The following is a 16,171-nucleotide window of genomic DNA, read 5'->3' as shown; positions in this document are numbered from 1 at the left end:
ATGAGTTCCAGTTAAGAAAGAGACTTCAGATAGAAGGAACAACACTACCAGGGGCATTGGATGAGACGGAAAATGCTCCACACTCATTTAATGCATTCAACTTAGGGATGTGGAATTGAAAGTGCAATTCAAGTTTCACACAATGACCAAGGGGATGGTGGAGTTATGAGAAGGGATATAATGAATTTGATTTTGAACAGGTCAAATTTGAGATACCCGTAAATTTTTCATTTTAGCTCTTATATACTTCCCTGGCACATGCACATTTCTTTCTCTATATATATATATTTGAAATAAGAGCCTAATGTTAGAAGAATCCCCAGGTCTCTCCCATACCTCACCTCAGTTAAAGTGATTTGGCAAACTAGATGAGCTAAATTGCCTCTAAAAATATCTTTGCTCTTTGGCTCATGATATACTGTTACCCTTATTTTTTTCCCCAAAGCCTTTAAGTGTCCCCTCTTATTTAAGAAACTGCAGGAAATAGTGTACCTTAATGTCCCAGACTAAAAGTTATTGTACTTTTAATGAAGTAGCCATTAGAGATGGCTGAGAAAAAATTTGTTTCTGTCCATTCACTGCCTTGGGGAATATTCATTGTATTCATTCATTACACCATTCTGTTCAGAAGTTCAAATACCAAATTATAGACTTTCAAGGCCTGTCTTCAAATTTAAAATAAAAAATGAAACTAAGTTCTCTGTAAAAGAAGTCTCTTGTTCACTTATTAAAAGACACACTGGTGGCTGGGGATACAGCTCAGTTGGTAGTGTGCTTGCCTCACATGCACAAGGCCCTGAGTTCAATCCCCAGCACCATAAATAAATAAATAAATAAATAAATAAATAAATAAATAAATAATAAATAGCATACTGTATCATAGTTCCCTGGTTAATATACAGTTATTACTCTGTCATTGACTGGGTTATCTCTATGTGTAGAAGTGATAGAAAGACTGACCAGTGATTCTTAACACACTGGGTACCTTTGAAGACCTTTGGTTGTAGCTGAAAGAACTTTGCACTCTGGAAATGCAAATCATTGTTGCTCAGGAAGAGTGACTTGCTCTGGGCCTCCTACTCAAATTGGTTTGTTTGATACTGTTGCTTCTGAATATTTCATAGCTATGCCAAATTATGCATCCCTGTTCTTTATAGCATTTCTATGCTTTAGCTTACATTAGAACATCTGCTTAACATTTCTGCTCTTATCTATCATATCTCCAGTGGTGCTGTCTTACCTCTAAGTATCACTTCTGTTTATATCAGTTATCTCCTTAGTGATCTTGGGAATCATAGAATTTTAGATTTGAACAGCACCTAAAACGTGAGTCACAGTTTAAAATAATAGGATATAAATACATTTGTCAAAAAAAATGAGGTAGCAGGATTCAGGGACACAATTCCAAACAGGTCTAATGTTTCAATATAATGAATTGTCTTTCCAAAATAGTTTAATTAATGATCACTTTCTAAAAATTGTGATGATTTGCATCAGAAGTCAGCAGACTCTGGCCCGCTATTTGTTTTTGAAAATAAAGTGTTTTGGGAACAAATCCACACCCATTTGTTTACTTATTGTCTGTGGTAGCATTTGTACTATAATGCAAGACCTAAGTAGTTGCAATAGAGATTATGTGGGCCATAAAACCCAAAATATTTGCTATTTTGCCCTCCACAAAAAGGCTTACCAATCCTTGTTTTTAAACATTTTTTGAAACTCACTCCTCCAACTCATTTTTCCCCAGTATTCTTCATCAATATGTAAAATGAAAGAGAAATATAGTTATTTAAGCCTACCAAAAATATCACCATTTTGTTATCTTCATCTTTTTTCAATTTATTTTGTAAAAGTGACTTCTTTTAAAAACAATCATACTCTGGAAATGTACGTAGCAGTTCTTTGTTGTAGTTGGATATTTCTTTTTGTTTTTAAATATTTTTTTTTAATTGTAGAAGGATACGATACCTTTATTTTATTTATTTTTATGTGATACTGAGGACCAAACCCAGGGCCTTACATGTGCTAGGCAAGCACTTAACCACTGAGCTACAACCCTGCCCAGTAGTTGGAGATTACAGTTGCATTTTACTGTGGACAGTAGAAAATGGTCTTACAGTGCACTGCGCTTAACTTACTTTTTGTCATTTTTGTAACCGTTTTATGTTCCTTTACCATTTTTTATGTTAAGATTACCTGTGTATTTCTCTTACTTGCAATACAAGTTTCCTGATTTACTAATTTTTAACAAATCCACTCACCTGCTATCATTTTCTCCAGTGTCAGAGCTTGCTTAACTGCTATTTTGATTTATATTTACCCATAATAAGGGTTTAAAGCAGATAATAATTTTTAAATTCTAAGCTATTTAAAGAATAGAGTGGTTATTTGAAAGTTGTGTTTTCTTCATTTGTCATTTTCACTTATAGGTTAACTTGATTCTTCTGTTTAGCTTTCACTAGTTTAAATTCTAAGTTATAAAAGTTCTGTCCATGTTAGATCCATTTTCTTTCTTTTAAGAATTAGCAAATTTATCTTTATTATGAAATCTTTCATGACATTGACACTACTCAGCATGAATTCCCCCTGTAAACTCAAAGTTGTTATTAAAATAGAATGTGTTGAAGATGGTGGAATGAGACAAACATCATTACCCCATGTACATGTACACAAATGGTGTGACTCTACATCATGTACAACTATAGAAATGAAAAGTTGTACTCCATTTATGTATAATGAATCAAAATTATTCTGTCACGTATAACTAGGACAAACAATAAAAACTGTTGGAATGGTGGTTATGAAATAATTGCTAATATCTTACATTTACTTTATCACTGCTACCCTAAAGGGGTATTTATACCACTAAAATGTATGTAGTTCTTCATTTCATATTTACTCTGAGTTAGTTTTCCCCCATCCCTTTAGTTAGCCAACTTTGACCTGATCTCCTTGGATTAGTGGTTTAAGTAGATAGTTTTAAAGTAAACAAAAGCAAAAAAATTTCAGATTCTATGACTTTTATCTTTTCTTAAAAGTGTCAAGGAATCTTAGTTTATATTATCAGAATGAAAGACTCTAAAAGTTTACAAATAATACAGATGTGTTGCTATTATAAAATATCTAAGAGAAAATCTAGACAATATCAGCTACAAGCATCTTTGAATATTAATATCTCAGTACCTAACTGAAGTAAGTGTAATGAGGCAAACTCTAGTGACATTCAAGAACTGGCACTCAAATATATGAATAAATACAAAAAGAATTCATGTTATCTTTCCCTGTTTAGAAATAGCAGAGACCATGAATATGACAAAAACAACTTCTCACTAATACATTAGTACAATACCATACCAAGGCGTATCTCAAAAGGCACAGAAGTTTTCATAACCATAAAATTGGGCCAAGAATATGTTCTATTTGTCTGAATATTATAAGGAAGCTAACTGGAAAACAGTCCCATTATAAAATGGCCTTTTATTTTTCTCACCTTCAGTCTTTCAACCTTGAAGTAGTCCTCTCTCTTTCCTCAAACGCTGAACACTGCAGACTACAATTATACAACATGCAGACTGATAAAACTCAAGTGTCTTACACAGGATTTTCAGTGCCATTTGGCAGCCTTCTGTGTTTGTTGATAGCCATCTTCCATTTCTTACAGCAGATAGTTAGCAGATTTCTTCTTTCAACAAATATTTCTTAAACTCCTACTCCATTCCAAGCATTGTTTAAGATCAGGATACAGCAGAGAACAATACAGATGAGGGAAACAAAGTCCTCAGAGAACTTACCTTTCAGCAAAATATTAAATGTTACATAACTATTAGTTAAAAATGGGCAGTTAACCTTGTTGATGGGGTGACCTTTTTTTTGGTCCCAGATTGCCTGGAACAGCCCAACATAACACCATTCCTAGATTTTAATAGTGCCCCTTTTCATTTTCAAAGGGGTTCCACTGTGGACAGTAAATTGTATGACCAACCTAGTTCTAAACCTTTTACATACATGAACTCATTTTCATTTTATCATCACTCTCTCATGAGATATATGAAATTGTTAACATCATTATACAGATGTAAAAACTGAAATATAGCTAAGTTAAGTAACTTACTCTTGGTCGTATTAGAATTCAAACACAGACAACAGCTTGGTTCTTGGTTACTATATGCTATATTGCCCCTAGGACTGCTATTCTAAATCTTTACTGTTTCATACTGCCATCCTTCCTTTCTCATGCCAGCAAAGTAAAGCAGTTAATGTCATCTCCTTTACAAATAGATTTATGCTTCTTTGGATTATAATTCTCCAACATGCCACTTCCTTTATAAATCTGTCTTCATCTCTATTCTTTTTCTTGCCATCTCTCCATTATGAAGGAAAGGACACCCTTCTGCGTATCTACAACTTGTATTCTAGCTCCATACCATCCTGCCTCGTGGAGGAATTTGTTTTCTGAATTACTCTTTTTTTTTTTTTCTGGGCCTCATGTCTCCATCTTTGCACTGGCTTTTCCCACTCAGTGTATTAAACATGATCAATTTTCACCATTGTTGAAAGTAACTCTTTCAAGAAGTTTTACTATTGGGAGGATTTTTCAGTTTTTCAATAGTAATGTAATGATGATAAATGACTACCAATTATTTATTACCCTATTTAAATTTTAGGTACTGTAAGTAATCTGTAATACATTTAACTTGCAAATGTTTTATAGATGAAGAAATTGAATCTAAGAGGGCTATATCACTTGCTTAGCTTATGAATATCAGCACAAAATTCAGACTATTATTTGTCTTACTCCAAAGCCTATTCTGTATCTAGTATAACATGCTAGTTTATCACACATCTCTCACACTTCCTTTGATCTTCTGCTTATACCCATTGCCCTGTAGCTCTCCTCCTTTTTACAGAAAATCTTTTTAAAGGAAGTATTTAATACTCATAGACTCTTCTTGCCTTTCGTCTACTTCTCAACCATTTTAGTTTAATATCTACTTCTTTATCAGTCAGGGTCCTCCAGAGAAACAGAACTGACTGGAGTGTGCATATCTGTCCATCCATTCCTTTTCTGATGTTTCAGGGATTTGCTCAATCGGATGTTCAATGATTAAAGAATTGTTCCTGTTCTTCCCCTCTCAAACTGACTTTTACATCTCTTCTATTCTCTTTGTTGATAGTACCCTCTCCACCCAGTTACCCAATCTAGGAATTCAGAAAAAATGCTCAGCTCCTCCCTTATATTACCATTTAAAGCCTTCTCATTTCCATACCCATCGCCAAGACAGCTCAACCCTCATTTTGTCACACATCCAATCTTTTAGTCATCCTGCTTCCCTTTCTGTCTCTTTCCAACCCATACATTGCTGCCAAAGTTGTTTTAAAGGTGCAGATCTGTTTTGTGTTTCACTTGCTCCAATAGCTTCTAATTGCCCACAAAAGATCCTTAGCAGGCATACAAGGCCCTCCGTGACGAGGTCTTTCCTACCACTTTTCTCCCACTATTCCTCACTCACTCAGCCTACTTTCATGCAGTTTGAAATATTTACAGAGCCCCAGACTTGTGTGTTGTTTGCTTTCAGGTCTTCCAATTCTTCTACCTTGCGCATCCCCTTTATTACGCCTCTACATCCCTACTCCCATACTAGGGCATGAAGAAAAATTATTTCAGAACCTAGGTTCTGAAATAGCCTGTTCCAGTTCCACAAATAGATTTGACTGTGCCTGCTGTCTGGCATATTGGACCTTGTCTTCAGCTCTACTATAACATTTATTACTGTATTTTTGTTTATCTAAGTATCACCTTTCACTGGACTATGAACTTTTTAAGTATTTTCACTTGCTAACAATTTATTATAAGCATTCATCAAATGTGTGGTGTTGGTGAACCTCTGGAATGGACCACAACAGTTCATTTAAATAAGACTGTGCCTCCCATTATCAAGGGTTCTGGCCTTGGGCACATGTAGAGGAGAATGGTAGTTGGGGTATTCTCTTGTCTCATCTAGAGGCTGCTGCTCCAAACTTAGCACCAGCTTCCTTTTGATCTGTATTTCTATGATGATCTGATACCTATTCTTGGCCTTTGTTTTACTTTTGTTTTATTTGCTTGTATCCTTCGAACAATTGAGAAGGACTTTGTTAAATTACCATTGCATTCCATCATAGGAGAAATCCAATATCAGTTCTCATATGATTCTTGTGTACAAAAAAAAATTTAGCCAACATAAAGAAAATTCATGTAATAAGAGGTTTTTTCCCTTAGTTTTTAAATTATCCTGTGTTTCCAAAATGTCTCCATATAGTTAATGTCAAATTAAAAACTAAAGTTTTATGTTACACTTGAGAGGCTAAATAGTGTGTTTTAAGGATGGCTAGTAGAATAATGAAGACTTCTTGCCATTTTTAATATGAAAATTTCAAGTAACCAAGGATCGTACTATTCACATTGGGGTCAGAGGATAGTGGAAGGATCAGCATTTAGACTTACCTTTGATTTTCTACTCTATTTGTAGAAGCTACTTGTGGTGTAACTCCTTATGTATTTAATATTTAATATTTATCTGACTCTTGGTTTTCTTGGTTGATTTTTTAAGTGGGTGAAGAATCTAGTTATAAATTCTTTACCCTTTATGGAATGTGATATCTTGGTTTTGAGTCCATCTGTCCCTTCCCCCCTTACTTAAGTTTATCTTATTGTTTCCATTGTGTTTCTAAAATAATGGCTTTGGCTTGTTTTTTCCTGAATGTTTCTGCAGTTTGGTTTGAGTATCTGGCTTTGGGCACCCCTCCTGAACTTGGACTTCGTCTGTACTTGCCACTTTTGGAAAGCAGAAGTCAGTGTTTTCTGTGGAAGATGACTTTTTTTTTTAATATTATATATGTGTGTCTCTCTCCCTCCCCTTTTTTGGTTTCTCTTAAAAGACTGGAAAGAAAGCAGTGAAAGCAGTCCTGTGGGTATCAGCAGATGGACTCAGAGTTGTGGATGAAAAAACTAAGGTAAGATTTTTATAAGCTTAAATATAACTTCTCATAAAATTTTTTATCCCTAATGATCAAATATGCCACCATTAAGCTGTTATAAACACTATATCCTTCCACCTTGTCCAAAGTACAGTCTTTTAAGAGACTTTTTAATGTTCAGGAAACCAATTTAGTTACACATTTACCTTACAAAAAATGGAATTGTCTCAACATTTTGTTCTACATGACATAGCATGTTTAACGTAGTAAGCACTAGCATTTAATGTTAAATCTGAGTTCTATTTTTACTCTTACATATTTAAAAAATTTTCACCCCCACAAATATAAAAGATGGTGTACCTTTTACCATAATTTAAAAAAAAAATTTAATATGACAGGCTATATCTGAAATTTCTTCTTGTTCCTTAAGAAAACACTATTTTTAGAAAGTGATAGGTAAACTAATTAACATGCTGTTTAACTGGAAACCCAATATAAGTGAAAATTTTAAGCAAATGCATTTAATCATTAATTAAGATTTCCTGGGACTTGGATTGTAACTTAGTAGTAGAGCACTTGCCTACCATGTGTGAGGCACTGGGCTAAATCCTCAGCACCATATAAAAATAAAAAAATAAAGGTACTGTGTTCATTTACAACTAAAAATTGTTTAGAAAAAAAAAAAAAAGATTCCCTAAAAGACCTAAGATAGTGAAAAAGTTTAACAAGATGACAAATTTGTTTTTAAAAAATCAAATTTCATTGGAAGGAAGAACATCTGTCAGGTAAAGAACGGTTTAAATAGGAAATTTCCTTGATAAATTTTGAGTGGTTTAATATTAGCTGCATTTTAGTTAGTTTAGTTTACACTTAAGACTCCTTTTAATTCCAGAGAAGCAGTGGTATTAAATTTAAGTACATTACTTTTGGAAACAATGATCATGTTAGTCAATTTGTTTTTAAGAATGTGTATCCTTTTCATTAGTGTTTGGGTGAAATTTGTTCTGCTTTTAATCCTGGGTATTCCTTTTATAGTTGGAAAGTGATGCTGCCCCCTAGTGGGCTGCTTTCAGCACTTGCAGTCATTAATTGAGTTCTTAACACATGGAAGTAGTAATTGGTGGTTTGTCACTTTTGGATTCATCTTTCCACCTTTATATTTAGCCATAAGCAGGGACTAATACAATTTTGGGATGAGTGTTTGTGATAAGATCACACCACGATCTGCTCAAATTTGCCATGGTACAGAAGCCAAAATTTGAGGTCCCTAACCTTTGAGCAAGAAACTATCAATTTGCCTTATTATCCTATCTCCCCACCTGTGTCTACCTTGCTTCTACTTAAGTGTACCTCCTTAAGAATATAGTAAATCCTGGATAGTTTCTTAGAAAAAAAAGAATAAATAAATGAATTGTGGATGGAAAATGAAATTTATATTACTAAAATTTTTTTTGAAAGTAACTTCAAAAGATACAGCAAGGTTGCACAAATGCTCCTATTGGACTGATCCTCCTGTAAACAACTGTAAACTCTGAACAAAACAACCCAGTTATTTGAAAGCACTAGAGAATAACCCAAAGCAGGCAGATTCTGGAGGGAAATTGACACTTGGAAGAAGGAAATGGCACTAAGTGATTTCCCACTTCAGAGCTTGTACCCTTCGTGCAGACCCTAGTCTATATATCATACAAAATAGCCAAAACTGTAATAGAAAACTCTTAGTCATTCTGGTCTAAAAAAACAGAAGACAGAAATTGAAGCAACAGAAACCACCAGAAAGTGAAGGGGGAATCCTAGCTATGAGAGAGCCAAAGAGGAGGAGCCCCAAATTCTGTTTATAAATTCCACCCAAATCTCTGATCTCTGAACCATGCAGGTGTGAGGCAGACTCTAAATAGCTCAGACAACAATATAAAAACTGAGATTTAAGAGGCTCTCCAAAAGATGGAATTGGCCATTTGAGTGTAATCAAATTAACTACCTGCTAAAACCAAAAACACCACACTTCCAAGGAATGTAATAGAATCCAGACTCTCTATAAATAATATCCACAAAGTCTACAATACAGTGTAAAATAATTTCACATACAAAGAACAGAAAAAGTATGACTTGTTACAGAAAGCAATAGAGACTGAACCTGGAGACAACAACAATTTTAAAGTAGGTATTATAACTCAGTAATGTTAAAGGAAATATGCTGATCTTGAATGAGTAACTAGAAAATCTCAGCAGAGAAACTATGAGTTTTGAATGTTTCTGCAGTTTGAGTATCTGGCTTTGGGCTCTAAATGGAAATTATACATATGCAAAATATAGTACCTGACTAAAAAAAATTCATAGATGGGGCATGTTATTAGTTGAAAAAGCAAGGTATGGCACAGTATATATTATTATACTAATTTGTGTAAAAAAGATAGTAGGAGCATGATTATCATATTTTAGCTTATATTGCAAGTAAACCAAAAGGATTAAACATTGATTTATATATATTATCAAACTGAACATGCATCTACCATGAAAGAGGTCTAAAACATAATGAACCAAAATATGTTTTAGAAATGGAGATGAAACAAAGTACAGTAATAGAAGCCTATAATCCCAGCTATTCTGGAGGCTGAGGTGGGAGAATCAAAAGTTTGAGTCCAGGGCTGGGGATATAGCTCAGTTGGTAGAGTGCTTGCCTTGCATGCACAAGGCCCTGGGTTCAGTCCCCAGCAACGGAAAAAAAAAAAAAAAAGTTTGAGTCCAGTCTGGGCAACTTAGTGAGGTCATGTCTTAAAATTTTACCTGAGCGTGGTGGCATACTGTAATTCCAGGTGGCTTGGGAGGCTGAGATAGGAGGATCATGAGTTCAAAGCCAGTCTTAGCAAAAATGAGACGCTAAGCAACTTAGTGAGACCCTGTCTCTAAATAAGATACAAAATAGGGCTGGGGATGTGGCTCGGTGGTTGAGTGCCCCTGAGTTCAATCCCCAGTACCCAATAAAAATAAAAATTAAAAATAAATAAAATTTTACAAAGAGCTGGGAATCGAGTTCAATGGTAGAACATTTGCCTAGCATGTGTGAGGTCCAGGATTAATCCCTAGGGCCACCAAAAGGAAAAAAAAAAAAAAAAAGTAGAAGTAGTAAGAGAGCCATCTAGATAAAGATGTCTCCTAAGTCAAATTCTTGCTTTTCCAACTACTGGACACAGATCTATCCGATAGCCTAGTTGCATCTGATGTAGGGATTCTGTATTATAAAATGAACCTCCTATGTTTATTTGAGATTAACCTCATGAGTCCTCTTCCTTTGTGCTTCCCATTTTCTAGGACCTCATAGTTGACCAGACTATAGAGAAAGTTTCTTTTTGTGCACCAGATAGGAACTTTGATAGAGCCTTTTCTTATATATGTCGTGATGGCACCACTCGGCGCTGGATCTGTCACTGCTTCATGGCTGTCAAAGACACGGTAAATCCAACAATGTGTATTCCATCATGGATATTCTCAGCTCCTTCCAGGTTGTATCAATAACCTTGTAATCCCAGCAGCTTGGGAGGCAGAGGCAGGAGGATCACAAGTTCAAAGCCAGCCTCAGCCACTTGGTGAGCCCCTAAGCAACTCAGCAAGAACCTATCTCTAAATAAAATATTAAAAAAAAAAAAAGGAGGGGCTGGGGATATGGTTCAGTGGTTAAGGGTCCTTGGGTTCAATCCCTGTTACCCAAAAAAAAAAAAAAAAAAAAAAGGAAAGAAATTATTGCATGGTAGTCTTCATGTGTGGTGCCAAGAGTCAAACTCAGGACCTTGCACATGCTAGGTTAATGCTTCACCATTGAGCTATATCCCCAGCCTGAAACTTCTACCTGTGTTTTAAAATAAAGAGTAATTTCATCCTTCATTTAAATTATTCAATATTCTGACATAAAAGACGAGTCCCTTAAATGATGATGATCTTATGACATATAGCATTGAGTATGTACTTTCTGGATTTATTTAAGTTCAGACAGAATAAGGTACTTGTAAAGGCTACAACTCAATAAAGCTCTTGCCAAAGTTTAATTTGGAAGTGAAGTGGTGTGGCCATGCTCTAAAATTGGCAAAAAAAAATTTTTTTTCAAAGGTCTTGGAGACAATGGTATAAACAGATGTCAGGAGCCTTAGACCCTGAGTTAGATCTGGGGCCCAGTCCTGGTTCTGATTCTTACTGTGGGTCAAGTTACTTAACATTCTCTAAGACTTAGTATTCACCTCTATAAATGGAAATAACTTGTGAAAACTAAATTAGATAATTATAAGCACCCTTAATGTAGATTCTGGCCAACAATAACTGTTAGAAAAATTGTAGCTAATATTGTCAAAGCTGAGGTGCTTTGAGAAATTAATTGAAATAACTACTTTTTCTTCCTTTCTCAAGCCATAAACACTGTATATTTTGCCAGCACTACATTCATGAAATCCAGAGTTCAAGAGTTTCCTAAAATCTTAATTTTAAAACTGCTTTTATTGTCAAGTGGTAACCCTGCAAGCTATTTGGATCTCCTAGGCCAGTGATTCAACTATACCAGAATCACCTGGAGGCTAGGCCCCACTCAGAATTTTTCATTCACTTGGTCTGGGGTGGGACTTGAGAATGTGTATTATCAGTTCCCAAATGATGCTGTTGATGGGGAATGAGGGTGCACTTCAAGAACTTCTGCCTTGCTGAAACATAGTAAAGCTCAATAAATAGAATTGTAGTTATTAGTACTTCTGAAGTATCCTGTACACTAAGATAATTTAAATTAATTTGGCATATAATATATTACGGCTTAATTTGAAGCTGGATTTTGCAACATTTTGTCTTATTTAAAAACATGTACTTGTGTTTCATTGTTGGTACTGTAACTCTGAAAAAGCTTTAAGAACCTTGTGCTCTCTTCAGGGTGAAAGATTGAGCCATGCGGTGGGCTGTGCTTTCGCAGCCTGTTTAGAGCGTAAGCAGAAGCGGGAGAAGGAGTGTGGAGTGACTGCCACTTTTGATGCTAGTCGGACCACCTTTACAAGAGAAGGATCATTCCGTGTCACAACTGCCACTGAACAAGCAGAAAGAGAGGAGATCATGAAACAAATGCAAGATGCCAAGAAAGGTAAAATCTGTTCTACTACAATGTATTTATTTAATGAAGTTCTCCCCAACAGGTTAACATTTTGAAGCTATCAGGAACATATTTTCTCATATTCAAAGAGAACCCTTGGGGCTGAGGGTATGTACTTATATAAAAAGAACAAATAAAAATAATCAAATAAATAGAGTTAACACTTATTCTAAAAAGAAAAAAAATTACTGATTTTTGGGGTGGGGCTGGGAGAGTCTCATTATGTTACCCATACTGGTCCTGAACTCCTGGGCTTAAGCCATCCTCCTGTTTCAGTCTCCTGAGTAGTGAGGACTACAGGAACATACCACCACAACAGGCTGTGACTTCTTGTAAGCATTTGTGCTAGGATACCAAAGAATAAAAATCATACTGGCCAGGCTTGGTGGCACATTCCTATAGTTCCAGCTACTCAGGCTGAGGCAGGAGAATCATGTGAGTCCAGGAATTTAAAACCAGCCTGAGAGCTGGGGATATAGCTCAGTTGGTAGTATTTGCCTTACAAGCACAAGGCCCTGGGTTCAATCCCCAGAACCAAAAAAACAAACAAATAAACAAAAAAAGACCAGCCTGGGCAACAGAGTGAGACCTCCCTCTCAAAAACAAAACAAATCATGCTATCATTCTAGACTTTTTATCTAAATATTATTTAGTATGCTTTAGTGATTTTCAGACTAAAAGCTTTTGGATTTGTTTTTGCAGTATGGAGATCAAGCCCAAGAGCCTCATACATGCTAGGCAAGCACTCTACCATAGCTACAACACCAACCCTGAAAGCATATTATTTAACCCATTTTGTCCCATTTTCCCAAGCTGTAGCTCACCTTTTAAAACTTAAATACATAATTTTATTATACATAATTATAGAACACAATTAACATAATATATATAAGCTCTAGATTGTGATTTCCAACGTATTAATGCACCTGTGTTAATTTTGTTGAAATAGTCCAGAACTGAAAATTTAGGATCTGATGGGTTAATGTCACCAAATAATATTGCTACACATAGCAGTTGACAAAGAGATTGAGTTTTGAGATCTACAAAGGATCATGAAGGTTGGGATAAAGATTTGCCACAATCAGACTGGGATTGAACTGGTACTCACATGGAAAAAAATCTTATTTCATGGTTTAATACAATTTTAAACTTTTAATCTGCATCCACAAATGCATACTATCCATGATCTAAAGATTCTGCTTTATGACATTTTTGACACCCACTCAAATTCATATTTATTTAGACCTTTCTGACTTTGCCTCTCCCAGAGTCACCCTCCACCAAAAAACATTGAAAACCATGAGCCATCATTCTTTAAAGAACCTCGCATGAGGAGTTAATTAAAACTGAGGTGTTTTGGGTTTTTTGTTTGTTCCAAATTAATTTTAACTTATAATCACTACATGAAAATAAATTTTTAATATTTGTGTTTTAGTAAGCATGCCATGTGACACAAAAACCTTTGTGTGTCTGAAAATAGAGAATTTGCTTCTAACCTATCTTTTGAGAGACAGGAGAACAAGATGAGTAAAAGCATGAGGGCTTTTGGCTTCCTGGGCTCTGTAAACTCAACATATTTAAAGATTGTTGCTAAGGTTCTCTTTCTCTTAATTTTCTTGAGTTGAAACAGATAAGACAGTTGTTGGTTCTTCAGTGGCCCCTGGCAACACTGCCTCATCCCCATCCTCTCCCACTTCTCCCACTTTGGATGCCACTGCCTCTCTGGAGATGAATAATCCTCACGCCATCCCACGCCGGCACGCACCAATTGAACAGCTTGCTCGCCAAGGCTCTTTCCGAGGATTTCCTGCTCTAAGCCAGAAGATGTCACCCTTTAAACGCCAACTATCCCTACGCATCAATGAGTTGCCTTCTACTATGCAGAGAAAGACCGATTTCCCCATAAAAAATGCAGGTAAGTAGCATACTCCTGATTCACTGGGCACTCTAGCACTAAAGCATTATCATCACTTCTAGTGGCAACACAAATCCCATTTAAACTCACCACTCCTCTGTGAAGCTGGTTGATGGTTGTATCTTTTCTTTTTTCCCTTGGGAAAAAATTAAGATCCTTGGAGGGGATCATTAATTTCTCTTCAACAAAGATAACAGCCATGATTTCTGCTCACAAGGCCAGAAATTGTTTGTCCTATTATAAGTGCATTACTTCTCAGTCAACCTGTTTACAAACATCAAGGGTTTCAAGTTTCCATTCTTATTCTGCCGCTTGGGACCCAGGAAGAAATTAATTAAAGAGGCTTTAGAAACATGTTCAGTTAAATAGCACAACCAGCAGATGAACCAGAAGAAATGGGTGAGTGTTCTTTGTCCTTGTGGCTGGTTGGCTCCATAATGAAAGAAACTCTAAACAGGTCTCTTGTATAAACCTAAGATCTGTTATTCCTCAGATACAGTTGCCTTGCTCATATTTATCCATTACCTTTCAAAACTGCCACACAGGCCTTTATGTGGACTCTTCAGTGAGCCAGCCCCTAAGTTCTATCCTCATCATATGATCCAGAGTTAAAGTATTAGATCTGGTTGGTGCTTTTATTGGGCTCTATTTTACTTCCCTCTGAGATATGGCAAGATATTGCTCTAACAGAATGTGAGGAAGTTCTGTATCAATAGGCACTTCCACTGATAAAACAAGTACAGAGTTAAATAAATTAACAGGTGAAACTAGGCCTAAAGAACAGTTGAACTAGATAATCAATGAGGGTCTTTTCAACTCTAAATTCATTTAAAAACTGAAACTCCAGATGTTTCAAGTATCTCTTTTCAGTATCCCTCTGGGGCTGGTGGGGAACAAAAACTATTCTCACAGATGTGCAAAAATTTAGCCCTTATAAGTAATTAGCTTCCTCAGTGATACAAAAGTATCCTAGAGCCAATATTTAGAACAAGTTTCTAGAGTCTTACACTTCAGCTCATTTTTTCTTGTTATCATAGTTCATATACTTAGTACTGATGGCTTTGGAAAAAAAATGAGATTGATGACATTGTTGTAGTTTATTACAGAGAAAAGCACTGAGCAACCACTGTGCCAGACTTTACCCCATATTTCTGATAAAATTGCTTAGTGGCTTCAAAACTTGACTCAACTATATATAGCCTTGGGCACTGGTTGGAAGGCAAACAGGTTACAGGCATCTCTCAGAAAGATCCATCCAGCTGAACATCTTGACACAAAAGGAGAAGACCAAATTCCTGACAGTGTTATGAGAGAAAATAAAGAAGTTTGAGGATTTGGAAGGAGAGAAGATGTACTTTAGTACCTGAATTGTTGACATTTTATACTTTTCCATCTGAAAAGCCAGTGGTGGTCAGCTAATTTTTTGAAGCTGCTTTTGCAGCCCTAAATTGAGCCTTTTCCTTCCATAAATAAGAGATAAAATGTAAAATGTCAGCTTGTATCATACTTTGATATTTCAGGATTATCCCATTTTTCTTTCTGGAACCATTTTCTGTTTGCTTTACAGTGCCAGAGGTAGAAGGGGAGGCAGAGAGCATCAGTTCCCTGTGCTCACAGATCACCAATGCCTTCAGCACACCCTCTGAGGACCCCTTCTCTTCCGCACCAATGACCAAACCAGTGACAGTGGTGGCACCACAGTCTCCTGCCTTCCAAGGTTAGTGCCATCTGACCTGCTCAGTTGTTCTTTTTAAAACTAGTCCTTTTGGTACCTGCTCACTAACTGTAAGCTGCATCCTGAGCTTCCCCAAGCTCGTCAGACCCATTGTCACTTTCCATAATTGACAGTTTCTTTGTGCTCTGTTCCCCTTCCTATTTCCTAAGATGTCTGTGTTCCTCATATATGCATGTATGTGCCCATCATCTTTCACCCACTTATATTAGAAGCTTTTGTAACCCACTTCTTTATTTGCTACTTTACTGTTAAGTATCCCAGTTTTAGAGAAGCAGTAGTCATTGGGATTGGTTTTAGCATTATCTTTTTTATAGTGCAGTGGTTCTCAACCAGGAGCAATTTTGCCACCTCAGGGAAAATTTGGCATTCATTGTGTGGAGACATTTTTGGGTTTCACAAGTTAAGGAGAAGGGATATTTTTATTGACATCTGGGTAGAGGCAAAG

The 16,171-nt window shown here is 36.0% G+C and overlaps 1 protein-coding gene across 17 annotated transcripts in view; it reads left to right on the top strand.

The window, feature by feature from the left end:
• Numb (NUMB endocytic adaptor protein) overlaps nucleotides 1-16,171 on the top strand; it is a 166,733-nt gene that overhangs the window by 145,844 nt on the left and 4,718 nt on the right. For 15 of the 17 annotated variants that reach the window (XM_047540322.1, XM_047540325.1, XM_047540323.1 and 12 more), the window contains 5 exons: nucleotides 6,919-6,993; nucleotides 10,270-10,410; nucleotides 11,863-12,067; nucleotides 13,698-13,991; nucleotides 15,559-15,708. In XM_047540322.1, coding sequence (XP_047396278.1) covers nucleotides 6,919-6,993; nucleotides 10,270-10,410; nucleotides 11,863-12,067; nucleotides 13,698-13,991; nucleotides 15,559-15,708 — 865 coding nt within the window. The remainder of the gene's footprint in view (nucleotides 1-6,918; nucleotides 6,994-10,269; nucleotides 10,411-11,862; nucleotides 12,068-13,697; nucleotides 13,992-15,558; nucleotides 15,709-16,171) is intronic. The other 2 variants (XM_047540334.1, XM_047540332.1) reach the window with 1 other exon arrangement.

Source organism: Sciurus carolinensis, chromosome 2 (genome assembly GCF_902686445.1).
Source record: "Sciurus carolinensis chromosome 2, mSciCar1.2, whole genome shotgun sequence".
NCBI lineage: Eukaryota > Metazoa > Chordata > Mammalia > Rodentia > Sciuridae > Sciurus > Sciurus carolinensis.
This window is presented reverse-complemented; position numbering and strand designations above follow the sequence as displayed.